The sequence below is a fragment of the Rana temporaria genome, chromosome 2 (assembly GCF_905171775.1).
Source record: "Rana temporaria chromosome 2, aRanTem1.1, whole genome shotgun sequence".
Classification (NCBI taxonomy): Eukaryota; Metazoa; Chordata; class Amphibia; order Anura; family Ranidae; genus Rana; species Rana temporaria.
In genome coordinates, this window is record NC_053490.1 from 258,840,314 (window position 1) to 258,867,905 (window position 27,592).

A 27,592-nucleotide genomic window follows, 5' to 3' on the forward strand; every position below is an offset into this window, starting at 1 on the left:
GTCACTGTGTGATTAGTAGGGTGCGGGTCCTCGGGCCAGCCCTGAACGTCTTGGGAGTGGGTGGACATGGCCTTCTGGCTTAGTTCGCCTGCTCTCATGGGGTCTCCCTTCGGGGGAGCCCCACCTAGTACTGGGAGGGTTCTGTTTCGGCAGTCCCTCCGAGGAAGTTGGGTCCGTGTCGGCTTCGGTTGCTCGGACCACAGTACCTCAGTCCCTGTCTGGAGCCTAACGCCCCGGGGAATCAGGGTTTGGGTCCCTCTTCACAGGAGGACCACTTGACGTTGCACCCGTCTGCACGTTTTTGTGAACACTCTTTATGTGTGTGCACATTTTTTCTGCACCGGGTGGAGTTTTTTGGGTGTGTTCACACGCCATAGGCTTTTCAAAAAAAAAAAAAAAGAAAATGTGCTCTAAAGTGTACAAACTCACCAATCACGATGAAGAGTGTTAGTGTTTCTTTCTGAGCGTGAAGTGGGCTTACAGTGCTGCTTCTAATTGTAGCTGCTGTTAGTTGTTGATGACCGTTCTCTGCTTTTATTTTAAAGGCAAGGAGGAAAGAAACACAAGCTGAGTGATTGTTTTGTTGGATCTAAATAATAGAGCATATTGTACAGTGAAATATGTCCCCCAGAAGGTGTCTAGAAGAGTGATTGTTATATTGGATCGCTTCTCAGCCTTTTGGCTAAGATCAAGTGTAGTATCTGTTCTTATCAGTTGTCAGAGGAGGGCTGAATCACCTCCTACATGGGGAGGGTGGATGCAATCCAATGACGTCATTGCACCTGGAAGGATGGTTTCAGCAGGGACTACGCCGTGCTGCCCGACAGATACTGGGGGCCGGCCTATGGTTGCGTCTGAGCCATCTGGAAAGGTGCTCCTGGTGAGGATGGGTGGCTGCACTTGGTCTAGTCTTTTTGCGGAGTTCTAGTCCGGCCTTCTGGCTGGCCGGTGTAAGTGCTGTCCCTGTCAGAGATCTGGTAGGAGGAGCTGGTACTGCCTTGAGAGTGGACGGGGTAAGACCATGCAAATCCACCGGGTTGACGGGGGGTCTGGAAGGGCTAGTATTGGTGGAGGCTGCTAACTGGAGCGGCAGTTCTTACTAAGAAAACCTTGAAGGGCTCTCTATCTGGCAGGGGTGGAGGGCTTCACTGGCCGGTCGGGGGGTTGGATTTGGAACGAAAAGCCTATGGTGCATGTTCCCCTGGAGTTGGAGCCCAGGGGTACCGGAAGAATCACTGTGAGTGAGGGTCACTTTGATTTGACTGGTACCATGGTCACTGAAGTTTTTGGGTGTGTTACACACGCCAAAAAAAAAAACACTTATAAAAACCAAGGGGGAAGGAGGATAGCTCTGTCTTACTCCCGATTTAATTATGAAGCTTTGACTTATTTTCCCATTTATGAGAATCTGACTTGTTATTCCACTATAAAGACCTTTAATTACTGACAGGAGGTTTGCAGGGATACCCATCTTACGCATAACTTCATAAAGAAAAGTGTGCGATACTGTATCAAAGGCCTTCATCAGATCTATACTTTCAATTACAATTGGCTGGTTATTTATTTGGGCGTAATAAATCAGGTCACGTAAGAGAGAATAAGGTTATCTGAGATCCTCCTGCCTGGTACAGTGCATGTCTGTTCAGGCCCTACCATGTCTTTCACTACCCCTCTAATGCGATTTGCAAATATTTTAGCAATCACCTTGTAGACTATGTTAAGCAGTGTTATTGGTCGCCAGTTTTTAAGATCTCTCTTGTGACCTTTTTTTATATATTAGAGTGATGAAACCCTGCCTCATTGTACAATATGCTCTATTATTAAGACCCAATAAAACAATCACTCTTTTATAAGTGTTATCGAACCGCTATTGAAAAATGTTCAAAAAGACAAACTGTTTAGAGGTATGTTTGTTCCAGGGAGTGGTGGACAAAGGGTTAAAGCCATGGCTTATATGGATGATCTTGTCTTCTTGGGGCAGACACAACAAGAGCTGAATAGAGCCAATTTACATGTTAAAATCTTTTGTTCAACATCAGAAATGGCAGTTAATTGGAGTAAAAGCAGTCTATGTAGCCTGGGGAGGGAGGTTGAAGTCCAGACAGAAGGTATCCCTTTTGTGAAGGAAAAAAAAAAGGTTTTAGGCTTAACATTTTATAGGGATTTGAAAGGTGAGACGAGTTTAAAGGACTTGTCTGCTAACATAAATAGGAAGCTGAACCTATGGAAATTAAGAGAACTTACATTGTTTGGGAAGACTTTAGTTGTAAAAGCAATTATACTACCCCTGTTACTGTATACCGCACTAGTGTTCCCACCTTTAGATTTGTGGCTACAAAGGATCACAAGACAAATTTTCTTATTTTTTTGGGGGATCTAAAATGGAGCGCTTATCCCGCTATAAAATAATACTGATACAATCTAATGGTGGTTTTGATTTCCCGAATATAAGTAATTTTATACACTTGCACTACTGGTGCCTTATTCTCACAATGTTGAAAGAGGGTGATCAGACAGCAATTATGATAAGATATTTAGGCCCAGATTCTCAAAGGAGATACGACGGCGTATCTCCAGATACGCCGTCGTATCTCTGAGTCTGAGTGGTCGTATATATGCGCCTGATTCTTAGAATCAGTTACGCATAGATTTCTATTAGATCCGACCGGCGTAAGTCTCTTACGCCGTCGGATCTTAACTGCATATTTACGCTGGCCGCTAGGTGGCGCTTCCGTTGTTTGCAGCGTTGAATATGCAAATGAGCAAGATACACGAATTCACGAACGTACGCCCGGCCGACGCAGTACAGATACGCTGTTTACATTAGGCTTTTACGTTGTTTGCGTAAGTCGTTCGCGAATAGGGCTGGGCGTCATTTACGTTCACGTCGGCCTATTTACGCTACGCCGCCGCAACTTTCGTTTGAGAATACGGCACTTGCCTGTAAAAGTTGCGGAGGCGTAACGTAAATAGGATACGTTACGCCCGCACAAAGATACGCGATTCTACGTGAATCCAGGCCTTAGTAGGTTGGTGGTTCATAAAATGGGGACTAGTTCAAAAAGATCTAACTAAACCATATGCACTAGTGGTACCTCCATTTTACTCAATTCTCAAGAAATTTAAAGAAGTAAATCAGTTGGATGAACTAGGTAGGAGAAAAGATTTTTTTTTTTTTAAAAGCCTATGGCGTGTGAACACACCCAAAAAACTCCACCCGGTGCAGAAAAAATGTGCACACACATAAAGAGTGTTCACAAAAACGTGCAGACGGGTGCAACGTCAAGTGGTCCTCCTGTGAAGAGGGACCCAAACCCTGATCCCCCGGGGCGTTAGGCCCCAGACGGGGACTGAGGTACTGTGGTCCGAGCAACCCGAAGCCGACACGGACCCAACTTCCTCGGAGGGACTGCCGAAACAGAACCCTCCCAGTACTAGGTGGGGCTCCCCCGAAGGGAGACCCCATGAGAGCAGGCGAACTAAGCCAGAAGGCCATGTCCACCCACTCCCAAAACGTTCAGGGCTGGCCCGAGGACCCGCACCCTACTAATCACACAGTGACAAAACGTGCACAACAAAAAAAAGACAAAAAAGTGACAAACACAGGCTTAAATAAAATAAAGTGGGGGAAGGGATAGTGGAGAGGAGAGTGAAAGAAGTGGCCATTGTGGTGAAACAATGACCAGGCCCTCCGGCCAGGAATAAAAAAATTCCTCCGGTCCTAGCCAAAAGGCCCGGCCCAGGAGGCAGGTGCTAAAAAAAAGCGTGTATCTGGTGCAGTGACCGTGGTATCTTAAATCAATGTGTCCCTCACACACAGTGATCTTCAGATACCCCTGGACTGCCACTCCAGGGGCACATGCACCATAGGCTTTTCGTTCCATATCCGACCCCCCGACCGGCCAGTGCAGCCCTCCACCCCTGCCAGCTAGAGAGCCCTTCAAGGTTTTCTTGGGGAGAACTGCCGCTCAGGTAACAGCCTCCACCAATACTAGCCCCTCCAGACCCTCCGTCAACCCAGCGGATTTGCATGGCTCTACCCCGTCCTACCACAGGGCATTACCAGCTCCTCCAACCGGATCGCTGACAGAGATAGCACTTACACCAGCCAGCCAGAAGGCCAGACTAGAACTCGGCAAAAAGACCAAGACCAAGCGCAGCACCCATCCTCACCAGGAGCACCCTTCCAGATGGTTCAGACTCAACCATGGGCCGGCCCCCAGTATTCTGTCGGGCAGCACAGCGTAGTCCCTGCTGAAACCATCCTTCCAGGTGCAATGACGTCATTGGATTGCATCCACCCTCCCCATGTAGGAGGTGCTTCAGCGCTCCGCTGACAACTGATAAGGACAGATACCACACCAGTCCCAGCCAAAAGGCCGAGAAGCGGCAGGGAAGACAACCACGATCAGCACGGCCTAGAGTGTGCAATAGCCGTGCCTCGCCCTGGGAGAACCACCTTCATGATCATGGTGTCTCCCCTGCCAGGTAAGTAGGTGGCGCTTCCGTTGTTTGCAGCGTTGAATATGCAAATGAGCAAGATACACGAATTCACGAACGTACGCCCGGCCGACGCAGTACAGATACGCTGTTTACATTAGGCTTTTACGTTGTTTGCATAAGTCGTTCGCGAATAGGGCTGGGCATCATTTACGTTCACGTCGGCCTATTTACGCTACGCCGCCGCAACTTTCGTTTCGAGAATACGGCACTTGCCTGTAAAAGTTGCGGAGGCGTAACGTAAATAGGATACGTTACGCCCGCACAAAGATACGCGATTCTACGTGAATCCGGGCCTTAGTAGGTTGGTGGTTCATAAAATGGGGACTAGTTCAAAAAGATCTAACTAAACCATATGCACTAGTGGTACCTCCATTTTACTCAATTCTCAAGAAATTTAAAGAAGTAAATCAGTTGGATGAACTAGGTAGGAGAAAAGATGGGGAACAAACAATTTCTCAAGAACTGGTTAAGAAGGGATGAACTGGTGTCACCTATATCGGGATTAAACTCTAGTCAAAGCAGTTTAGTGTGGAAAAAAGTACAGGTGAAAGGGGTCACAAAAAGACAGTGGGACATTGTATAGATGGGCTTACACAAATTTTTGCCAACCAGAAATTTCTTGGAATCCAGACACCTTACTGCAACAGAGCAATGCCCTGGATCCGATTGTGGGGGGAGAGAAACTGTAAAACATTTGTTCTGGAACTATGAATTTGCGTCCAAAGTCAGGCATAACTTTAAGCCATTTCTGGCAGAAGTAGCGGGGTGACATGTCTAGATTATTTTTTGTTTAACACAGCACTGAAAATTAAGAATAAGTACAAAACAAGAATGGCATGGATTTTCTTTTGCATACTTAAAGTTTTATGAGATGTCCGTAACATTTTAGTTTTTAAAAAAGAAGTCATACCGATTAGCAAGGCATGCAAATTGTAATTTCTAAATGTGAATTTGCATTTTTTCTGGATCAAAAACAAATGGGAGAAGAAAAGGCAGAGCTTAACTGGAAACATACTAAATGGAAATGTTGGTTTGCCAGTTTATAATTTGATTTCCAAAAACGATATGGGAAAAGTATGTAAAATGGCATTGTACAAATCTTTGTGAATATTTTTTTTTTCTTCAAATGTAATGTAATATGACTATTTATATAATGTGTAAGTTTAAATAAAGCTTTAAAAAAAAAAAAAAAGATTGTGCCCCTGGAGTGGCAGTTCAGGGGTGCCATAATTGCACTTGTGTTCCTCTCAACACTTTTGAATTTTGGCACCACGGTCACTTCACCATACACACTTTTTTAGCACCTGCCTCTAGGGCCGAGTCTTTTGGCTGGGACCAAAGGAATTTTTGATTCCTGGCCGGAGGGCCGGCCATCGTATTGCATGATGGCCACTTTCACTCACTCTCACCTTCCTTCTCCCCCACTTTCTTATTGTTTGTTTACCCCCGTGTTCGTCACTTTTTTGTATTTTTTTTGTTTGGTTGGTTACATGTTTGTCACGAGTGATTAATAGGGTGTAGGTCCTCGGGCCTACCCTGAACGTCTTGGGAGTGGGTGGACATGGCCTTCTGGCTTAGTTTGCCTGCTCTTGGGTGGTACTTGGGTGGGTTCTGTTTCGGCAGACCCTCCAAAGAATGGGGTTTGTCTGGCTTCGGCTGTACAGACCATGTGAAGTACCTCAGTCTCCCTGTCTGGAGCCTAACACCCCGGGGGATCAGGGTTAGGTCCTTCTTTATGGAGGACAAGTGTAACACCCGTTGCACGTTTTTGTGTTTCACTCTTTATGTGTGTGCACATTTTTTTGGCACCGGGTGGAGTTTTTGGGTGTGTTTCACACGCCATGGCCTTTTCAAAAAAAAAATAATTAAAGAGGTTTGGTGAGTTAAGGTGGAGAATGGAATTATTTAATATACTGTTAACCTGTGAATAGCGCGACTTTGTGATGAGTGTCTGTGAACTCAAGACCCGCAATCAAACTGTTCACTAGGATTGCAGCAGCGAGAGGTTCTTTGTCCACAGATGAAGATGATCGGGATAGTCTGAAAACCTGTTTTTACATTGTCTTTATGAATTAGTTGACTTGGCTACAAGCTTGACAAAGGTGCGCGACTGCCGCAACACACGCAGTACGCCCGCTCCGAAACGCGTCACACGCCGGTGACGTCACTGCCCCTCGACTGCTGTGATCTTCTACACCTAAGCCTTGCTCTAAAGCTCCCCCACCGCCGCCGGCTATTACCAACATACTACGGTGAATGATGCCTTCATGCAGCACAGCGCCCCAGCAGACAAAGGAGCAGATGGACTGACCTGATGACTTCTCCTTATGGATTTTGTACAATGCCTATTTCAACATCACCAAATGTGAGTTGCCTGTACTAACCTGTTTATTAAATTGTTTTTAAACATCTACACTTAGAGGCGCCTCTTCCCTTTCTTTTTTTTACTTGGCTACAAGGACTTCTATACAATTCTTTAGTGTTCTTTTATTTTCAATTTGTTTTTATTCAATTTTTTTAAAACACAGATGTAATTTACATTTCATTGCCAATAAGCTTACAAAAAAAAGTTCACATTTAAAATGAATTCAACATTTCATACACATAAATAACAACTACATATAAAACAACAATATGGGTCAATCCTGCATCCTCCTGATCTTTCTCTTAGGCCTCGTACAGACGGGCGGACTGTTCGCTGAAAACGGTCCGCCGGACCGTTTTCAGCGGACATGTCCGCCCGGAGATTTCTGTCTGATGGTTGTACACACCATCAGACAGAAATCCGCGCGTAAACAATACGCGGGGACGTGGCCGCGCCGTCGCTGCGACGTGGGCGGCCCTGGAAGTTCAAAGCTTCCACGCATGCGTCAAATCACTTTGATGCATGCGAGGGATGGCGGCCGATCGGACATGTACGGTGAGTCTGTACAGACGACCAAACATGTCCGACGGACTATCTTCCAGCAGACATGTTTCTTAGCATGCTAAGAAACATTTGTCCGCTGCAAAACGGTCGGCTGGACAAATGTCCGCTGGAAACCTGTCTGGTCGGCCGTACACACGACCGAACATGTCTGCTGAAACTGGTCCGCGGACCAGTTTCAGCAGACATGTTCGGTCATGTGTACAAGGCCTATGTGTTCTGAGAAGTTGGAAGCGTTGAAATTATTTTTCTGCTCTGCCAACAGGAAAGGGGGCAGGGGAGGCATAGAGCTGAGACAACAGGCACTGAAGTTCGAGAACTATTTAGACTGAGGCATAGTTCCTGGGCACACCCTAATCACGCTGTGCTGCAAAGATTCCCTGCAAAAGAAGGGACTGGGCAGTCTCTGTCTTAAAAGTGTATATATATAATTATACTATACATGTGTGTTTGAGCTTTGGGTGCACACCCTAATGCCATGGTCTGCGCACACCTATGGACTGAGGTGAGTCTACTCGGCCAGTTAAAAGGTAATAGGGAGTGCTTTCTGTTTAAAGCAACGCAGGAATTTTTCTAGCACAGTGTTATGTTGCTTTGTGTGTAAAGTTTTTTTTTTTTTTCCGCAATATAAGTTAGGCCGGCTTTAATTTTGTCTTAATCTTATCTAAGTGGTTAGAATTATGAAGGCTTTGATTAGTTTTGTGTAATTGAGAGACTCACTAGAATTCTGATTCGAGTTCCAGTTTACCGTGTTGAGAGACGATTTGGATTAAGCGGCCCCGAAGTACTGTCTTATATGCTTTACACACCATGACAGACAGGGAGACAGACAAGGAGTTAATGTTTAAGATAGGGGTCGGCAACCTGTTGTTTCACAGGCAGGTGACAGGTAGATCGCATTCTTTCCTTGCAGACCCCCAAAACCTGCACAGGAGCAGAGGCGGCATCTACAGGAACTGATCCCCTGTGTTTTCCTGCCACAGAAGCTGAAAGCCATCCTCTTGTCCTCACCCTCCCGCTGGCATTCAGCTGCTGAAGGAGGAAAATGCAGGGGATCGGTTCCAGTAAATGCTGCCTCTCCTGTCTAGGTTCCCCTTCCTTCTGCTGCCTAGCCCCCCCGGTGTGCTCCCTTGGTCCCCCTCCCCCCGCAGCAATGCCTGCTTCCAGGGGCGGACTAACAACTTATGGGGCCCTGGGCAATAGGAGATTATGGGGCCCCCGGGCAATAAGAGATACACATACAGACACACACAGTATACATACACACACTGAGAAGGTACTGGAGAGGCGGGACAGCTATAATCCTGGGATTTTTAGACCAAAAGGATGTCGGCAAGGGACATTTCAGTGACAGATGTTAAAAAAAACACAGATATTTACATACTGTCCCTAGTTTTACTGAGGCTGGCAACCCTGATGGGGCCCCCCTAGTGGCATGGGGCCCTCGGGCAGTGCCCGAATGACCGAATGGTCAGTACGCCCCTGCCTGCTTCCCCTTCCCTCCTCTCCTCTCCTCTCCCACGGGGCTGCTGTGTGGGATTGTTTCTAGGTTGGGAGCATAGAAAAGGGGCCGGTAAATGACATTTACTGACCCCTTCCTTTTCTTAAATAACACAGTGATTGGTACCAATGACTCACCATGTTCATTCATAACTGAAGTTTCCTATGCATCAGTTTGTGAATAAACATGGAGACTGTGCAGAGCGCTTCCTGTTCTTTCATTCTGTGTAACTGAGGCTGCAGAGATGTAGATTGAGGACTGTTTGCTCAATCTCCTTTTTCTGTCTCAAAAGTGAAACATCACTGATATTTCACTAACCCCCCCCCCCCCCCTCCGAAAGGGCTGCTAAAATAAAAAATAAAAATAAACAACTACTGATATGGTTTACCTCCCTACTGACACCGTCCACTGCTCTGACCGAAACAATCCACTGCCCTACTAACATGTCCACTGCCCACACACCATCCACTGCCCTACTGATGCTGTCCCCTGCTCTACTAAAAAAATAAAGGGTGCCGAACCCCTGGTGTAAAGTGGTTCTAGCAATGTACACAAATTACAGAGGCTCTGTCTGCTCTCTTTCTCCTTATTGGCTCAGAGACAGCAACAGGAGCTATTGGCTCCTGCCAATTACAGCCAGTGACAAAGGAATGAGGGGAGGAGTCCCGCTGTCTGTGTCAATAGACATAGACAGCTGCTTGCTATGGGGCACTTGGTGGAAGGAGGAGCCAAGAGAGCCCCAGGGGACCCAAGAAGAAAAGGATCAGGGCTGTTCTGTACAAAACTATTGAGCAGAGCAAGTATAATATGTTTATTTTAAAGAAGAAAAAAATTTAACGTTTAGAATCACTTTAATTGGGGTACTGTGGTGGTTAATTTAAGTTTGTCTAGGATTTCTGGATGAGTTGGTAGCAAGTCATTGAGGGACCAGGTTGTTTGGGGCCTATGTGGAGCAGCACTGTAGTATGAAAGGATGAAAGGATTGTGGTCAGACTACGGTACAGAAAATATTTTAGCTATTGAAAGCTCTGGGAGGAAAGATTGCTGGTACCAGACATGGTCTATATGCGTGTATAGGTCATGTACAGCAGAGTAATAAGTGCAGTCCCTGAGAAAGGGGTTTGGTTCATGCCAGGCATTTACAAAGTCTGATTTTATGGTCATGGCCTGGAACGTCACTGTGTCTTAAGGCAGATATTTCTTGAGATAAAAATTATTCGATTAAAAAATTAGAATTCCATGTTGGTCAGGGAAACAAGGGAAGGTATTCTATGCGTATATTAAACTTCAGCTTTAACGAGTCATTATCACCGTATTTAAATAGGTCAATACCAGAATTACATGTCATTACTTAATGACACGTCTAATTAGACATGGCAATATCCCAATTAATTACATGAGACATTGCTCCCAATTAAATGTCAATGTACTCAGTGACTTATATCTATGTCCTTTACTAAAAGCATAAACACTCCAAGTTTAGTATTCAAATTCCCGAATTCATGAAATGTGCCAATGCCCAGAAACTAAACATTCATTTTGTCAGTGAACTGAACTGTGATCCCAATCCCATTAAAGAAGGATATATATATCCCAATGTTGTCAATAAGATTCCTTGCTTTCTCTTTGTGTTATTTATTAATATGGACTACTTTTTGGCTTATAGAAAAATTGGTTTATTACTGCTTTATCCACTTTAACTGCTTATTTACAACAGCCAGACAGCTTACTCCTGAGGGTGGGAGGCAGTTTTAAAACCGCTTTTTCGCTCCCCCTAGAGCTATGTTATCACTGTGATCAATCACGTTATTCGCACATGTAAACAAAGGCTGCATGTTGCAGTCAGTGGCCCAGATTCAGGTGTAATTGCGCATTATTTACGGAGGCGCAGGGCAACGTTTTTGCCCCTCGCCCCCGCAAATTTGCTGCGCTGCCCTTGATTCACGGAGCAGAAGCTCCGTAAATTGCGCGGGCGCCCCAGCAAAATGCCTGGCGCTAGCGCGCGCAATTTAAATGATCCCGTAGGGGGCGGGAATCATTTAAATTAGGCGCGTTCCCGTGCCGATCGTAGAGCACATGCCTTGTCGGGAAACTTTCCCGACGTGCATTACGGCAAATGACGTCGCAAAGTGATCATTGTGTTTAACAATGACCAGGCCCTCCGGCCAGGAATAAAAAATTCCTCCGGTCCTAACCAAAATGCCCGGCCCAGGAGGCAGGTGCTAAAAAAAAGTGTGTATCTGGTGCAGTGACCGTGGTATCTTAAATCAATGTGTCCCTCACACACAGTGATCTTCAGATACCCCTGGACTGCCACTCCAGGGGCACATGCACCATAGGCTTTTCGTTCCATATCCGACCCCCTGACCGGCCAGTGCAGCCCTCCACCCCTGCTAGCTAGAGAGCCCTTCAAGGTTTTCATGGGGAGAACTGCCGCTCAGGTAACAGCCTCCACCAATACTAGCCCCTCCAGACCCTCCGTCAACCCAGCGGATTTGCATGGCTCTACACCAGCCAGCCAGAAGGCCAGACTAGAACTCGGCAAAAAGACCAAGACCAAGCGCAGCAGCCATCCTCACCAGGAGCACCCTTTCAGATGGCTCAGACTCAACCATGGGCCGGCCCCCAGTATTCTGTCGGGCAGCACAGCGTAGTCCCTGCTGAAACCATCCTTCCAGGTGCAATGACGTCATTGGATTGCATCCACCCTCCCCATGTAGGAGGTGCTTCAGCGCTCCGCTGACAACTGATGAGGACAGATACCACACCCAGTCCTAGCCAAAAGGCCGAGAAGCGGCAGGGAAGACAACCACGATCAGCACGGCCTAGAGTGTGCAATAGCCGTGCCTCGCCCTGGGAGAACCAACTTCATGATCATGGTGTCTCCCCTGCCAGGTAAGTAAAGGCTGAATGTTTGTTTTCTTTTTACCATAAAGCATTCTCTGCATTAAGGTAAAAAAAAAAAATTACATGCAGCTCCCCCTCTCCCTCTTCACTGAAGTCATTGAGAGCAGCAGGAGCCACTGGCTGAGGGATTCAATCTATGAACACTCAACCTGGAGACAAAATAGCCTTGTAATGTTTGATTTAGCCCCCTATCACACAAAACGAATGTACATGCAGTTTCACAGGACAAAGAGTTCTGCACATATTCTATAAATACACCCGGTTAGCTTCTCCATATTGCTAATACAGACACTGAGTTGCTTTGTTCAGCTGTTTTCAACTTCATTGACTTCAGTTTCACAATCTGTCATGATATTCTTGGAGGACTTACAGGAGTGTGGATATTAATAGTGCGCCTCCGTTTTGAGAGTCCACAAACGATTAAAGGAGGGAAATAAATTCAGACGGGTCCTAATTCTTTCGTTTATCATTTTCTTTAAAGAGCTCTTCGTTGCTCTTTCTATCCTTCGCCTAGCAGTTAATTATATCTCAGATGTCAAGAGTGATTAATACTGTGCAAAATTCAATTCTCCAAGAAGATTATAAAACAGTCCTGCTCATTCATAGGCTGCAAAATCCAGGAACTTATATGAAATTCAGCTGTTGCAGCTTGTGTTGCCTACATCTTACAGTAAATGGGGGGAAAAAAGCTTTGCCAAATGTGTGATTTCTAAAAATGAATAAACACAGGGGAAAAAAACAAACAAAAAATAAATGCAATGCAGTCATCACATGTAAGGATTGGGATTAGACTTGATGCCTCTCTCTAGAAAATGCGAGATCATAAGTCATTACTTATTGACGTGCATGGGCTTTTATACCAAGTATGTGAGAACAGACCCCTCTTACGGTGGCACAATGTTTTGTCAGGGCGAACAACATAGAATGAATGGAACATTTTTTTTTACAGTAAAAGTTTTTTATTTTGAAGATAGAGAACAAACATACACACAAACCAATGACAGTACAAAAGCAACAAAGGTAACAGAATGATTGCATGAAGTCATACCGAAACAGCATATATATAGTACAGCTCTGGTGGGATGATAGGCCAGCGACACATACCACAGGATATACATCATAAGCAAGACAATCGCCAGTCTCGGGACACTCACTGTAGAGAGTCACCACCCGGATGCCATCCCCGCATTATCATCCCCCGCCCCCCAAGACGGGGAGCGAGGGAGGTAGAGGGGGGGAGACCACGAGGAGAAGGGCGGGGGGGAAGGGGAAGGTGGGGGGGACAGCCGCCTGCAGCGCTGCACAGTCAGAATTCGTTACAGGGGGACTATCAACAGTTCAGCTAGATGAGTCAATCCATTTCGACCAGATTTTTTCAAATTTTGCTGGGCAGTTCCTGCTCTCGTACGTTAACCTATACAGTGGGAGGACTCTGTTGATCGTGCCCAGCCAGGAGGACACGGTGGGTAGCTCAGTGCCCTGCCAACAAAGCGGGATCTCCCTTCTGGCATAGAACAGTGCAAAGGTGATGCCCAGTTTGGTCTATCTGTCACCCTCAACCTCACCCAGGTAACTAAGGAGGAACAATTTCGGATCCAGCACAAGCTCCACCCCGCAGCGATCCGAGAGGACCTCCGCCACCTCCCCCAATACAGACCCAGCTTGGGGCAGGACCATACCATATGAAGCAGGGGTCTCAAACTGGCGGCCCTCCAGATGTTGCGAAACTACAAGTCCCATGAGGCATTGCAAGGCTGACAGTTACAAGCATGACTCCCACAGGCAGAGGCATGATGGGACTTGTAGTTTCGCAACAGCTGGGGGGCCGCCAGTTTGAGACCCCTGATATGAAGGAACGAACCTGTGTCCCCTAAACATCTGGTGCACAGTGGGCTCGTGGAGGGGTAAATCTTAGCCAGTCTCTGCGGGGTATAGTTTACCCCGTGCAAAAATTTTAGTTGAATGAATCGATCTCTAGGGGCGATCATAGACGGAAGAAAGGAAGAGACACAGTCCTCCCAAATCTCCTCGTCCAGATCCGGGATATCAGAGCTCCATTTGGCCAGGACCCCCACCGTGTTTATGTCATACGCCACCGTGAAATGTAGGTAGAGGGACGAAAGGGGCTTCCCCATAACACCCAAAATCAGGAGGCGCTCAATCGAGTCCGACTCAAGCGCAACCGGTTCCGGAAACTGGGCCGCAAGTGCATGTCTCAGTTGTGCGTACCTAAAGCCAAGGGAGGATGGAACCTTGTAGATCCGGCTCAGCTCCTGGAAGGGCATCACCACACCACCCGGCATAATATGCCGGAGGGTAAGGACACCTCGCCGAGCCCAGACCACCGGGTCAGGGACTGTGTTCAGGTGAGGGAGAAGAGGGTTACCCCACAGCGGGGTGTGCAGGGATACGGTGTTAGGCTTCAGCATACGAGCCCTGGACGTAGCCCACACCCGAACAACAGTCGCCATGGGCCCCGTGACGGAGGGATGAGCCCTGCACCCCCGAAACACCAGGTTAGATAAGGCAGCGTAGGAGCCCAGGACAGCAGCTTCTAAGGTTACCGCCGGATTCTGTCGTGGCTGGGAAAACCACCACCGGACCGTCACCAGGACCGCCGCCCAGTAGTAAGCAAGAAAGTTTGGGAGGGCCAACCCACCCCTGGACAAGGGAAGATAGAGGATACGTTTAGCAACCCAGGGAGGACTACCCGCCCACACAAACGTCATCACTATACTGTCGAGACGCCGGAAGAAGGACTTTGGGATGATGACAGGGGTCTGGCGGAAGAAGTATAGCAATTTGGGAAGTATCACCATCTTTATAAGGTTCCCCCGTCCCACCGGTGAAAGGGGGAGGGTACGCCACGTCGCACAACGTTTGGTCAAATGGTCTAGCATTCTTCTCCATGTACGACCCCAACTCGAGGCCCACCCTTACCCCCAGATAGGTGAATTCCTCCACCCAGCGCGGATCAACGAGGGGTGGAGCGGGAGCAACACCGATTTGTCCCAATTAATTTGCACTCCCGAAAACCGCCCGAACTTCTCAAAATGCGAAAGTGCGTTACGCAGGGAGGCGGAAGCATCCGCCAAGTATAGCAAAGCATCGTCGGCGTAAAGTGACAGTTTCTCCTCCAGGGGACCCACCCTAACCCCCCGGACCCCTGGGTCACGTCGGATGTGCGCGGCCAACGGCTCCAAAGCCAAGGCAAATAATGCCGGTGACAGTGGGCAGCCCTGCCTGGTACCCCGTTCCAAGGAGAAGGAGGCGGACAGGGTCCCGTTGGTGCGGATAGGCGCCTTAGGGTGAGCATACAACATTTGTACCCAGGACAAGAAACGGTGTCCAAAACCAAACCCCGACAAAACCGCCCAGAGATAGCCCCACTCGACCGAGTCAAAAGCCTTCTCGGCGTCGAGCGTGACTACCACCCCGAGGTCGCCAGGGCCCGCCAACGCCAGGTGGGTATGCAAGCGGCGAAGATTAATATCAGTACCACGACCTGGCATAAAGCCTGTCTGGTCTGGGTGGACCAGGGCCGTGATAACAGTGTTGAGCCTGTTGGCCAGGACCTTTGCAAAGAGCTTCGCGTCGACGTTAAGGAGAGAAATGGGACGGTATGATGAGCACTGGGTAGGGTCCTTACCGGCCTTGGGGATTACCACAATTACTGCCTCGCACATCGAGTCCAGGAGCGCTCCCGACTCCGAGGCCGATGAAAATAGCGATTTTAACCTAGGGGCCAGATCTGACTCATAAGCCTTAAAAAATTTGACCGGGAAACCATCCGGTCCCGGAGTCTTGCCCCCCTGCATCATTTTTAAAGCAGCCTGTATCTCCTCAAGCTTAAATGGGGCATCTAATTTACGCACAGAGGAGGGAGTGAGAACAGGGATGTCCACCTCCTCCAGATAGCTCAACAGGTCGGGTAAGTCGTACGCCACCCTGGAGCTATACAGATGTTGGTAATAATCAGCAAAACATTGGTTAATCTCCTGTGGAGTCGAGTGGAGGGTCCCCTCCCCGTCCCTGACCTGAGCGATGGCGGATACGCCCGACTGCTCTCTGGACAGCCAGGCCAGAAGCCTCCCCGTCCGTTCCCCCTGTTCAAAAATGCGTTGGGATTGATGAAGAAGCTTCTTCTGCGTCAAGGCCGTCTGTAAAAGAACAGCCTGTTGCGTCAGGGATTGAAGGCGGGAATAGTGGTGAGGGTCCCGGGTGTGAACATATAGGGCCTCCTGTCTAACCGCCTCCCCCTCCACATCAGTGAGCTCAGCCCTGCGTTCCCTCCGGTCCCCCGCAATGATTGACTGGTAGTGACCCCGGGAGGAGGCCTTGAAGGCGTCCCACACCGTGGTCTCCGCAGCCGTGCCCGGGTTGTCTGCCCAGTAAGCCCGGAGAGTGCCATGAAACCTGGGTTCACCTCCGGGTCGGAGACCCAGAACCTGGAAAGCCTCCAGAGGGTGCTGTTCGAGTCAGTCGTCAGAGTCAGTGAGAGAAGCAGAGGGGCGTGATCCGAAATCCCGCGAGGGAGGATGGTAATGTCGCGCACCCTGGGCAAGACCGACGCCCCCACGTACGCTAATTCGAGAGAAGGATCTATGGGTGGCCGAATGGCAGGTGAAGACTCCGGGTTCCTCCACCGCCAGACGTCCGTGAGCCTGTACGTGTCCGCCCATTCTGCCAATCCCTGGCGAGTAGTGCCCGATGAGGTGAACCTGTCCATACCAGTGTCCGGGACCAGGTTGAAATCACCCATCAGGACCACATTGTCACAGGGAAACTGTGCCACCTTGGCCGCAAGTACTCCCAGGACCCCCAAGGAGGCAGGAGGGGGCAAATACAAACCCACTAGAACCCACGAAAGATTGTAAATCAGGGCGTGAACCAGCACAAACCTACCATCCGGGTCAAGAACTAGATCAAGGAGTTTAAAAGGGAGTGATTTGAGCACCAGGACACTAACCCCTCTGGCATAGTTGGAGTACGTGGAATGGTAATGGTGGCCCACCCAAGGCTTTTTAAGACTGAGGGTCTTACTACCCACCAGATGCGTCTCCTGCAACACACAGACATGGGGGCTATGCTTCTTAATAAATTGGAAGACGAGAGATCTCCTGATCGTGGAGTTTAGGCCCCGTGTGTTCCAGGAGAGGACATCAAGAGTTGCCATAGCAACCCGCCAGGGAGTTCACAAAAGGAGTAAGCAGACATAGGCGTCCCGGACCGTTCACCCAGGCCAGAACCCGGCCAGAGGAAGGGCCCCAGCCCACCATCAGAGCAATCAATATAAAGAAAATTAGCAGTACTGTCATAGAACATATAACAATCAAACATAACAGGGCGCCAACAGGGCCCCCCGCCACCCCCCCAAACATGGAGGAGAGCTTGCATCCCAAAACAGACCCCAGCCCTCAGGCTGGACATGAGGGCGGTGAACAAGCGGCTACCCGCTTCTGTTTAACAAAACAGTCAGTGAACCTGAGTATCCGCAGCAGGATAAAGTGTGTGGAACACCCGGAGCCCCGGGGGCGCAGTACTTAGGGAAAAAAGAACAAAGACTCCCAACAGGGAGTGAAGGCAAACAGTTGTAGATCAGCTCCCAGAAGGAAGGGGGGGCACCCCCACCTAAAAGTCAGCAAAAGGGGAAAATGAGGGAGGGGGACGGGCAAGGAGTCCAACTGTAGCACCCGGACCGCGGGGGGAGAAACAAGGAGGGGGGCCGATGGGCAGTGAGAGTTAGAGGATAGGGGCACAACTCTCCCAAAAAAGTTTTTTGCGGTGCTGCGGAAACGCAGGAGGTCCGTGGTCTCCATCCAGGAGGGAGCGGTCAACGAACCCCGCAGCCGCGGGAGGAGACAAGGTGACCCCTAGAACCGGGAGCCAGGCAAACCCCCTTCAGCGGGCAAACTATACCCCCAACCCCCCATGGGGAGCCCCCTCAGGAGCTTACTCACAGTCAGCCGATGAAGGGTGCAGGAGAATTTGGGTCCCAGCCCGCTCATCGCAGTAGGGACTCGGACCAGGCCGCAGCATCTCTCGGGGAGGTGAAAAAGTGCACTCTCTCCCCATCTTGGACCCGGAGCCTGGCAGGGAAGAGCATACTGTACTTGACACCCCGGTCTTTCAGCATGGCGCGGATGTGGTCGAATGACTTGCGTTGGCGCTGTGTCTCCACCGAATAATCCGGGAAAATCAGGAGCCTTGCGTTCTGAAATTTGAGTTCTCCCTGCAGACGTGCAGCTCGGAGGATGGTGTCCCTGTCCCGGTAATGGAGGAGCTTAAAAATGAGGGTGCGCGGCGGCGCTCCCACCGGTCCTCTAGTCGCTGGTATGCGGTGAGCTCGCTCGATGGAGATGCAGTGAGCTCGATGGTATGCGGTGAGCTCTCTCGATGGAGAAGTAGGGGGAGAACCGGGCGCCCGGGAGAAGGACCGGAAGGATCTGCTCCATGAAGGCCACCGGGTCCGTGCCCTCCACCCCCTCAGGGAGCCCAAGGACCCGCAGGTTATTGTGGCGGTTCCTATTCTCGGCGTCCTCCGCCCTGTGCTCCAGGACCTTCGCCCTGGCCTTCAGAGACTCAATGTCGGTGTGATGTTCCCTCTGGATGTCCTCCAGATCCGAGACCCGTCTCTCCGCTTCTGACACGCGGTCTCGGAACGTATCTAGGTCGCGACGTATGAGCGCCGTTTCCGCCTGGACATGGTCGATCTTAATCGTGAGAGCGGATTGGCAGGTGGAGATCGCCGCCATGAGGGCCTCAAACGCCGCCGACCCAGCCTGGATCGAGTCATCCTGGGGGGGTCCACTTGAGACACCATGCGGTGGGCAGGCGCCGGCAGTTTAGGCCCAGGCTTCGGTGGGGTGACCGCAGCGGCGGTGTTCCAGCGCTTCCGGTAGCCCTTGTTGTTCCGGCGCATTCCCCGGGAGACAGGGCGAGAAGAGGTGAGTAAGTGGCCCAATTTCCACACACGGATCAAGGCAGGAAGGAATCTCAGAGCGGGAGCTCGGCAGCTACACGTCTGCTCCCAGCGCCATCTTGGACACGCCCCCAGGCTAATGAATGGAACATTTTACTTTGGCCTTGAGAGATAAACATTGAAGCTCCTACAACCAGATGGCTCTACTGGGAACTGTTCCAATGATCTAAAACAGGGGTAGGCAACCTTAAAGAGGTGAAGGATCTACCTGAACAACATGGGAGAAGTCAGGGCCGATCCTAGGGTTACAGACACCTGGGTGCAGAAATATTTCTGGCACCCACACATGGGCGTGATCATCTTACCAACTCCTCCCCTTTACAAATGTTTCTATGGTAAGGGGTGAGGACTCAAACACAGAGATGCTCCCCTAAGAAGTCTTTGTTACCCTGGAATCCTCCCATGATCTTTTAACAATAAAGAAAATACTGGAAGAGCGTACACTAATGAGACCTGGAGGGCAACCTCTCTGATGCACACAGAGAGGGATTCTGTTAGAGAGTCTGTTAGAAAGAGCCCCCAGACATACTACAGCAGATGGTCAGAGACTGCAGACATAATACAGGAGATGGTCAGAGACTGTAGACATGATACAAGAGAAAGTCAGAGACTGCAATCATAGTACAGGAGATGGTCAGACTGCAGACATAATACAGTAGATGGTCAGAGACTGCAGATATAATTCAGGAGATGGTCAGAGACTGCAGACATAATATAGGAGATGGTCAGAGACTGCAGACATAATACAGAAGATGGTCAGAGACTGCAGATATAATACAGGAGATGGTCAGAGACTGCAGATATAATATAGGAGATGGTTAGAGACTGCAGACATAATACAGGAGATGGTTAGAGACTGCAGATATAATACAGGAGATGGTTAGAGACTGCAGATATAATACAGAAGATAGACAGAGACTGCAGATATAATACAGAAGATGGTCAGAGACTGCAGCTATAATACAGGAGATGGTCAGAGAGTGCAGACATATTACAGGAGACGGTCAGAGAGTGTGGACATATTACAGGAGACGGTCAGAGAGTGTAGACATATTACAGGAGAAGGTCAGAGAGTGTAGATATATTACAGGAGACAGTCAGAGAGTGCAGACATACTACAGGAGACGGTCACAGACTGGAGATATAATACCAGTGGTGACTCCGCTGGGTAGAGCCCAGATCTGTATTCTGGCAATGACTCCATTCCTTTCTCCGCCAGCGATGGCGCGGCGAGGCTGTGTTGCTTTCCCTCTGGTGGCACAGGGCAGCGGGGTTCTTTCTCTGATTGTGTTCTCTCAGCACTGTCCTCTCCCTCTGGAGTCCTGGGTGCACTTCCCTGAAAGCTTTCCCGGGCTTCTGGCTCTCTCTCTCCCATTCAGCTGAGCATGCTGTGTGGACTGCAGTTTCCATGTTACAGTGGGGCTTCCAGTCCTTAGACTACATGTCCCACAATCCTCTTCTCTGCTCCTTTTTCTATTCTATTTCTTCCCTGGCCAATATGAAGGTGGGGGAAGAAAAATAGTGGGCGGCTGTGCTGGCAAGCACCGATCACTAGTACAGCAGCGTGAGGAGAGGGAAGAGCCCGCAGCTACAGTGGTATCACTAGGGTTGGTTTTACCCGGTCCGCTAAAACTTGGTGTCAGCCCCCCCTTCCACCTCCTATAGTCACCCCTCAGTACAGACCCCCCTCCACTAAGTATAGACCCCCTCCGTCAGTGCAGACCCCCACTAAGTATAAACCCCTCCGTCAGTCCAGACCTTCCTCAGTATAGACCCCCAGGACAAACCACCCCCCTCCATTAGTACAGACCCCCCCAGGACAAACCACCTCCCCTCCATTAGTACAGACCCCCCTCAGGACAAACCACCCCCTCTATTAGTTCAGACCTCCTCTCCATTAGTACAGACCCCCCTCAGGATAAACCACCCCCTCCATTAGTGCAGACTCCCTAGAACAAACCAATCCCCCTTCATTAGGACAGACCCCCCTCCATTACAGACCCCACTCAGGACAAACCACCCCCTCTATTAGTACAGACTCCCCAGGACAAACCACCTCCCTCAATTAGTACAGAACCCCCTCAGGAAAAACCTTCCCCCTCCATTAGTACAGACTCCCCCAGGACAAACCCCCCATTAGTACAGACCCCCCAAGGACAAACCCCCCATTAGTACAGATTCCCCAAGGACAAACCCCCCATTAGTACAGATTCCCCAGGACAAACCCCCCATTAGTACAGATTCCCCAGGACAAACCTCCCCATTAGTACAAACCCCCCAGGACAAACCCCTCCATTAGTACAGACCCCCCTCTAGTAGTACAGACTCCCCCAGGACAACCCCCCTCCATTAGTACTGACCCCCCAGGACAAACCCCCCCCATTAGTACGGACCCCCCAGGACAAACCCCCTATTAGTACAGACCCCCAGGACAAATCCCCCTCCATTAGTACAGACCCCAGGACAAACCCCCCTATTAGTACAGACCCCCCCCATTAGTACAGACTCCCCCCAGGACAAACCAACCCCCCTCCATTAGTACAGACCCCCCAGGACAAACCAATCCCCCTCCATTAGTACAGACCCCCAGGACAAACCAATTCCCCCTCCATTAGTACAGACCCCCCTGGACAACCCCCTCTCCATAAGTACAGACCCCCAGGACAAACCAATCCCCCTCCATTAGTACAGACCCCCCAGGACAAACCCCCCTATTAGTACAGACTCCCTCCAGGACAAACCAATCCCCCTCCATTAGTACAGACCCCCCAGGACAAACCAATTCCCCTCCATTTGTACAGACCCCCAGGCCCCAGGACAAACCAATTCCCCCTCCGTTTGTACAGACCCCCCAATCACGTGCAGAGCGCGGCAATCATGGGTTTAAATCAGGTGATGTTGAGGCAGCAGCCAAAAGGTGTACACATTCTGCAGCAGGAATTAAACCCCCTGTTGCTTTGGTGGGTGCTACCACCTGCCATTCAAGTAAATAGGGACAAATTAGTTGGAGAGAATATTGTGATTGTCTGAAATATATATAACAATTTTGGCAAAATATCAATTTTTATTATATTAATCCTCCCCATCCAGGAAAATACCATTCTGTCATACTTCTGAAGCAATTTATTTATATTTTGTATGATCAGTAGATAATTAAAGACATGGGGCCAGATTCACATAGATTAGCGGATCTTTAGATCCGCGTAATCTGTGTGATTTACGATCCGCCGGCGCACTTTTCTCATCTGGAATATGCAGTTCAGTTTTGGGCACCAGTTCTCAAAAAGGACATCGGAGAACTGGAGAAAGTGCAGAGAAGGGCAACCAAACTGATAAGAGGCATGGAGGAGCTCAGCTATGAGGAAAGATTAGAGGAACTGAATTTATTCACTCTTGAGAAGAGGAGAATAAGGGGGGATATGATCAACATGTACAAATATATAAGAGGTCCATACAGTGAACTTGGTGTTGAGTTATTCACTTTACGGTCAACACTGAGGACAAGGGGGCACTCTTTACGTCTAGAGGAAAAGAGATTTCACCTCCAAATACGGAAAGGTTTTTTCACAGTAAGAGCTGTGAAAATGTGGAACAGACTCCCTCCAGAGGTGGTTCTGGCCAGCTCAGTAGATTGCTTTAAGAAAGGCCTGGATTCTTTCCTAAATGTACAGAATATAACTGAGTACTAAGATTTGTAGGTAAAGTTGATCCAGGCTAAATCCGATTGCCTCTCGGGGGATCAGGAAGGAATTTTTTATCCCTGCTGTAGCAAATTGGATCATGCTCTGCTGGGGTTTTTTGCCTTCCTCTGGATCAACTGTGGGTATGGAGTTGGGTGTATAGGATTTTACTGTGTTTTTTATTTTGTTTTTTTATTTTTTGTGGTTGAACTGGATGGACTTGTGTCTTTTTTCAACCTGACTAACTATGTAACTATGTAACTTTTGCGAGGCTAGTGCTGTATTCACAAAGCACTTACCTCGAAACTTGCACCGGCGGATCGTAACTCCCCCGGCGGAATTCAAATTCCGCGGCTAGGGGGAGTGTAGTATTTAAATCAGGCGCGTCCCTGCGCAGATTTAAATGCGCATGCGCCGCCGGGAAATTTCCCAGCGTGCATTGCTCACACTGACGTCGCTAGGACGTCAGTGGTTTCGGCGTGAGCGTAACTTGCGTCGGGAAGAATTCTGAATCGGCGTACGCAAACGACGTTAAAATTTAAAACTCGGCGCGGGAACGACGGCCATACTAAACATAGGATACGCCGCAGTTACCCCTGCTATAGCAGGGGTAACTATCCACCGGAAAAAGCCGAACGCAAACGACGTAAAAAAAAAACGACGGGCGGGCGTTCGTTTCTGAATCGGCGGATCTCCTCATTTGCATATTTGTCGCGTGTAAATAACGAAGCGCCACCTAGCGGCCAGCGGGAGAATGCAGCCTAAGATCCGACGGTGTAAGTCACTTACACCTGGCGGATCTTAGGGAGATCTATGCGTAACTGATTCTATGAATCAGTCGCATTGATCCGACCGTCGGATCTCAGAGATACGACGGCATATCAGGAGATACGCTGTTGTATCTCTATCTGAATCTCCCCCAATGTCGATTGAGAGACTGAAGTTCAGCTTTATATAATCTTAGAAATGGTAATCCAAACTCTCTATAACAGTTAAAGCATCTCCTTTAAATGCATTTATTCTGTGTATTAAGCTGGTTGCCCTGTGTTAAGCTGTAATATAGATTCATCTGCCTAACCTCCACAGGTACTCATATTTGCTTGCCTTTAAAAAATATACATTATTTTTCCATAAGTGCAAATTTGGATAGTAAATCATCATCTACCCTGCATATCATTGAATTTATTTATGAAATCATCCAAACAGTTTATTTTATCATTGTAAAACATACCATGGGTAGCTTAGTGTAGAGTATAGCTATTATTGCCATAATGTGCACTTTGCAGCATTCTGCAATCTACTTTATTCTTTCCCAGCTGACCCATATTTCATGGCTTAGTGGGTGAAATTGATTTAGAAAAGGCATTCCTGGTAAATGCCAACTCATTTTTCATCTAGGCACAGGTATACAATATGTGGGTTCAGAAGAAATGCATATACTTGACTAGAACTAAATGGCTTTATGATTTCTTGCTTTCAAGTGCTGTGCATGAAGCAATATAACTGGCAGGAGAGAGAATGAAGCAGATAGAATGAGGCGGGGAATGGATGGTAAATTATTCCATGCACAAGCAATATTCTCTCAGATTGGAGCAGATGTGCGCGTGACACAGCAATGTCTATCACAGTGACAGCAAGCTCAAGGTGACATTGGGCTGAAACAAAACAGCATCAAGCTGTCACTATACTCAAAGATGATAAGCTTTGTGCCACACCAACTGTATCCAAAGAAATTGTTCCAGCGAGTAAGGTGTCCAGTTTTTTTTTTTGTTTTTTTTTATCTGACACCTACATGCATTTTTTGCATGGGGAAAAAATCAGTAAGTGTATGTAAAAGCCCAAACTTTTCTTTTCAGTATTGAATAGAGTTCAAAGGGTTCAAACCCCTGTCAGTTTATTTTTTGCTGTTTGTCCTGTTGGGGAGAATTCCCTTTATGTACTGTCCCAGAAAAGCAACAGAAAACGATAAGAAATGTCTACAAAGTTAGGAAATTTCCCTCTAAGTTGTCAACAGAGAGAGCAAAAACCTCCATTAGACGATTCTTCACTTCTTGTTCTAAAGTGGTGAATCTCCCCACCAGGGACACAAAGCAATGGAAACCTGCCAGAAACTCCATTTTAAAGAATAAAAATGTTTTTGGTTGTACATACACTTTAATAGTCATGGATGGGCTAGACAGATTCGAGATAGCATGGCTGCAATTATGTTACATACATTTGGAAGTCACTGGGCTGCCAGGAAATGCTGAATATTTGTTTTCACTTCGTGAGTGTTTTCTAAGCAATATCATGCATTTAGCTATGTTGTCATAGAATTGTTCTCATTTACTTTTAGACTGTAGATCCTCTTTAAGAAACATGCTTCCCGGCATTTTTAATCTACAGGTACCTCATGTTTAAAAATATTTTGTTGAAACATTTTTTTTTTTTACTAAATTGGACATTTTTATTTATATAATTTTTTTTTTTAAATATTCTTTTGTAATATTTATTTCCCTTAAACACTAGAGATCTATTGACAAGTAATTACTTGCGTCCTTGCCTCATCTTCAGAGTCTGTAGTTTAACTGCCTAATAATTGCCATTTGTATATATTTTTCTTATCTAGAATCTCCGCTGTGGTACAACAGGTGTGGTGACCTTTATTCGTGGAAACATGTTGCATGTGGCTTGGCTGGGAGACTCCCAAGTAATGCTGGTACGGAGGGGACAAGCAGTGGAACTTATGAAGCCACATAAACCAGACAGAGAGGTAATGTCCTCACAGCTAAGTTTCTTATATCATATTCACTACATGAACAAATCAAATGTGTGAAATAAAATGCCTTTCATCACTAGGGTCAGGTTCTTCCACGTACTTGCTAGTCCTGTGCTGGGGGAAGTATCTGATAAACCCCTGATGTAAATCTTTCTATAATTTGCTAGCAAAGCATTTACCAACAAACATACCACTTCCTTCAGATTAAATATAGTGTTTATAACTTATTGGAGTGATGACATTTACCACACGTTTAAGGGGCCATTTACAAGTCTAAAACTTTACCTGTAGCACTTTAAAATGTTTCAGCGAAGAAGATCCTGCCTGTAATACACTTCCTGTCCTAGAGTGACGATGCTTACTCACTGTACTGTATCTGTGGAAGAGCAGTGCTGTCATTCTGTATCAGGACTACAGAACACCTTCCTTTTGAGTGGTTGGCGACCACCTGAATTTTAAATGCTGCCCTTTCAAAAGCATGACCTCATACAATGCCTCCTAGCTTTTGAGTAGGTCTAACACAGGACACATAAAAAAAGTAATTATGGATTTCTTTAATTTGACCCTGATATGCGTGCTTAGGAGTAATAGTTACCTAAAGACTAAGGCCCGGATTCACGTAGAAGCGCGCATCTTTGTGCGGGTGTAACGTATCCTATTTACGTTACGCCTCCGCAACTTTGACAGGCAAGTGCCGTATTCTCAAACCAAAGTTGCGGCGTAGCGTACATAGGCCGGCGTAAGCCCGCCTAATTCAAATGTGTAAGATGTGGGCGTGTGTTATGTAAATTTTATGTGACCCCGCGTAAATGACGCTTTTTACGAACGTCGCATGCGCCGTCCGTGAAAGTATCCCAGTGCACATGCTCCAAATTAACCCGCAAGAAGCCAATGCTTTCGACGTGAACGTAAATGACGCACAGCCCTATTCGCGAACGACTTACACAAACGACGTAAAACGTGAAAAATTCAACGCTGTTCCGACGTCCATACTTAACATTGGTACGCCTCATCTACGCCTCATATAGCAGGGGTAACTTTACGCCGGGAAAAGCCTAATGTAAACGGCGTATTTGTACTGCGTTGGCCAGGCGTACGTTCGTGAATTGGCGTATCTAGCTGATTTACATATTTCTAGGCGTAAATCAGCGTACACGCCCCTAGCGGCCAGCGTAAATATGCAGTTAAGATACGACGGCGTAAGACTTGCGCTGGTCGTATCTTAGTGACATTTTGGCGTATCTGATTCTTTGAATCAGGCGCCAAGATACGACGGCTCGGACTCAGAGTTACGACGGCGTATCTGGAGATACGCCGGCGTAACTCGTACGAGAATCTGGGCCTAAATATTCAGATTGTTGAAAAATATAACTTTAAAGTGTATGTAAACCCCAATTAATTTCTCCCTTTTGATATTTTTTAAATATTGAAAGTGTCTTGTTATACCTGTTTTATAAATCCAGTGAGCTCCTAACTTTGAGTTCTCTGCAGTGTTATCAGCCCTTCTCAGTTCACCATGGTGAACATCTGCCCCCTATGTTATTGAGGGGGGAGGTAAACATGCTGTTTCTCTGTAGAGTACAGTGAGCCAGGACAGGTGAAAATAATGTTTTGCATGATAATCATTTGCATTATTAATAATAAGTAGGTAACAACAAAATTCACACATGGAGTGTGTTGCTCCTCATCCAACCATCCCAACACGCATAAACTTCAGATCAGGTTGTAGATTAATTGAAAAAATGGTGGTGATAATGTCTAAGATTAAGCATTATGTAGTTCACTACTAATACTTGTGCATTTTTGTTTATTATGCAATAAGTTGTGAACTGTCATGCGACTATTGACTTTGAATAAAGTTTACTTTGTTAAAAAAAAAAGCATTATGTAGTTCATTTAAAAATTGAGGTGCACAAATGATTTTAAGAAGACTGACGCATCCCATATCAAGGGAAGGTTATTAAGGGAGACATACGTAGATATAGACAGGTGTATAGTTATAATACAAAATTGGATGGCCCTTCCTAAGACCTATTGTGTTTTTCTGATATATATTGTGTATAGTTATACCCAGGTAAACAAAGGAATCCACCAGTTTCATTTAGGTGGCAGAGATTGGGATTTGCCTAGATATTGGATCAAGAGGTAAAAGAGTGGATGTGTTCCAAATAATCGTAAAGCCTGAAAAGGTCCCAAATCTCCCGACTAGGCATATTAGGCTCTCAAGGGAAGCACATGTATCACCCAGAATCAACAACACATTACAGTGCCTTGAAAAAGTATTACCCCTTGAAATTTTCCACGTTTTTTCATGTAACGACCAAAAAAGGTAAAT

The 27,592-nt window shown here is 47.6% G+C and overlaps 1 protein-coding gene, 2 non-coding genes and 2 pseudogenes across 3 annotated transcripts in view; 3 read left to right on the top strand and 2 right to left on the bottom strand.

Annotated features, from left to right (window-relative positions):
* Positions 1–27,592, top strand: part of PPM1E (protein phosphatase, Mg2+/Mn2+ dependent 1E) — a 313,369-nt gene that overhangs the window by 250,617 nt on the left and 35,160 nt on the right. The window contains exon 5 of the mRNA XM_040336826.1: positions 25,108–25,251. Coding sequence (XP_040192760.1) covers positions 25,108–25,251 — 144 coding nt within the window. The remainder of the gene's footprint in view (positions 1–25,107; positions 25,252–27,592) is intronic.
* Positions 380–576, top strand: LOC120930047 (annotated as a pseudogene).
* Positions 663–769, top strand: LOC120929922 (annotated as a pseudogene).
* On the bottom strand, positions 4,339–4,496 carry LOC120929871. Its single transcript, XR_005747536.1, has one exon. It is a non-coding gene; the product is annotated as a U1 spliceosomal RNA (small nuclear RNA).
* Positions 11,675–11,833, bottom strand: LOC120929868. The gene has a single exon (XR_005747533.1). It is a non-coding gene; the product is annotated as a U1 spliceosomal RNA (small nuclear RNA).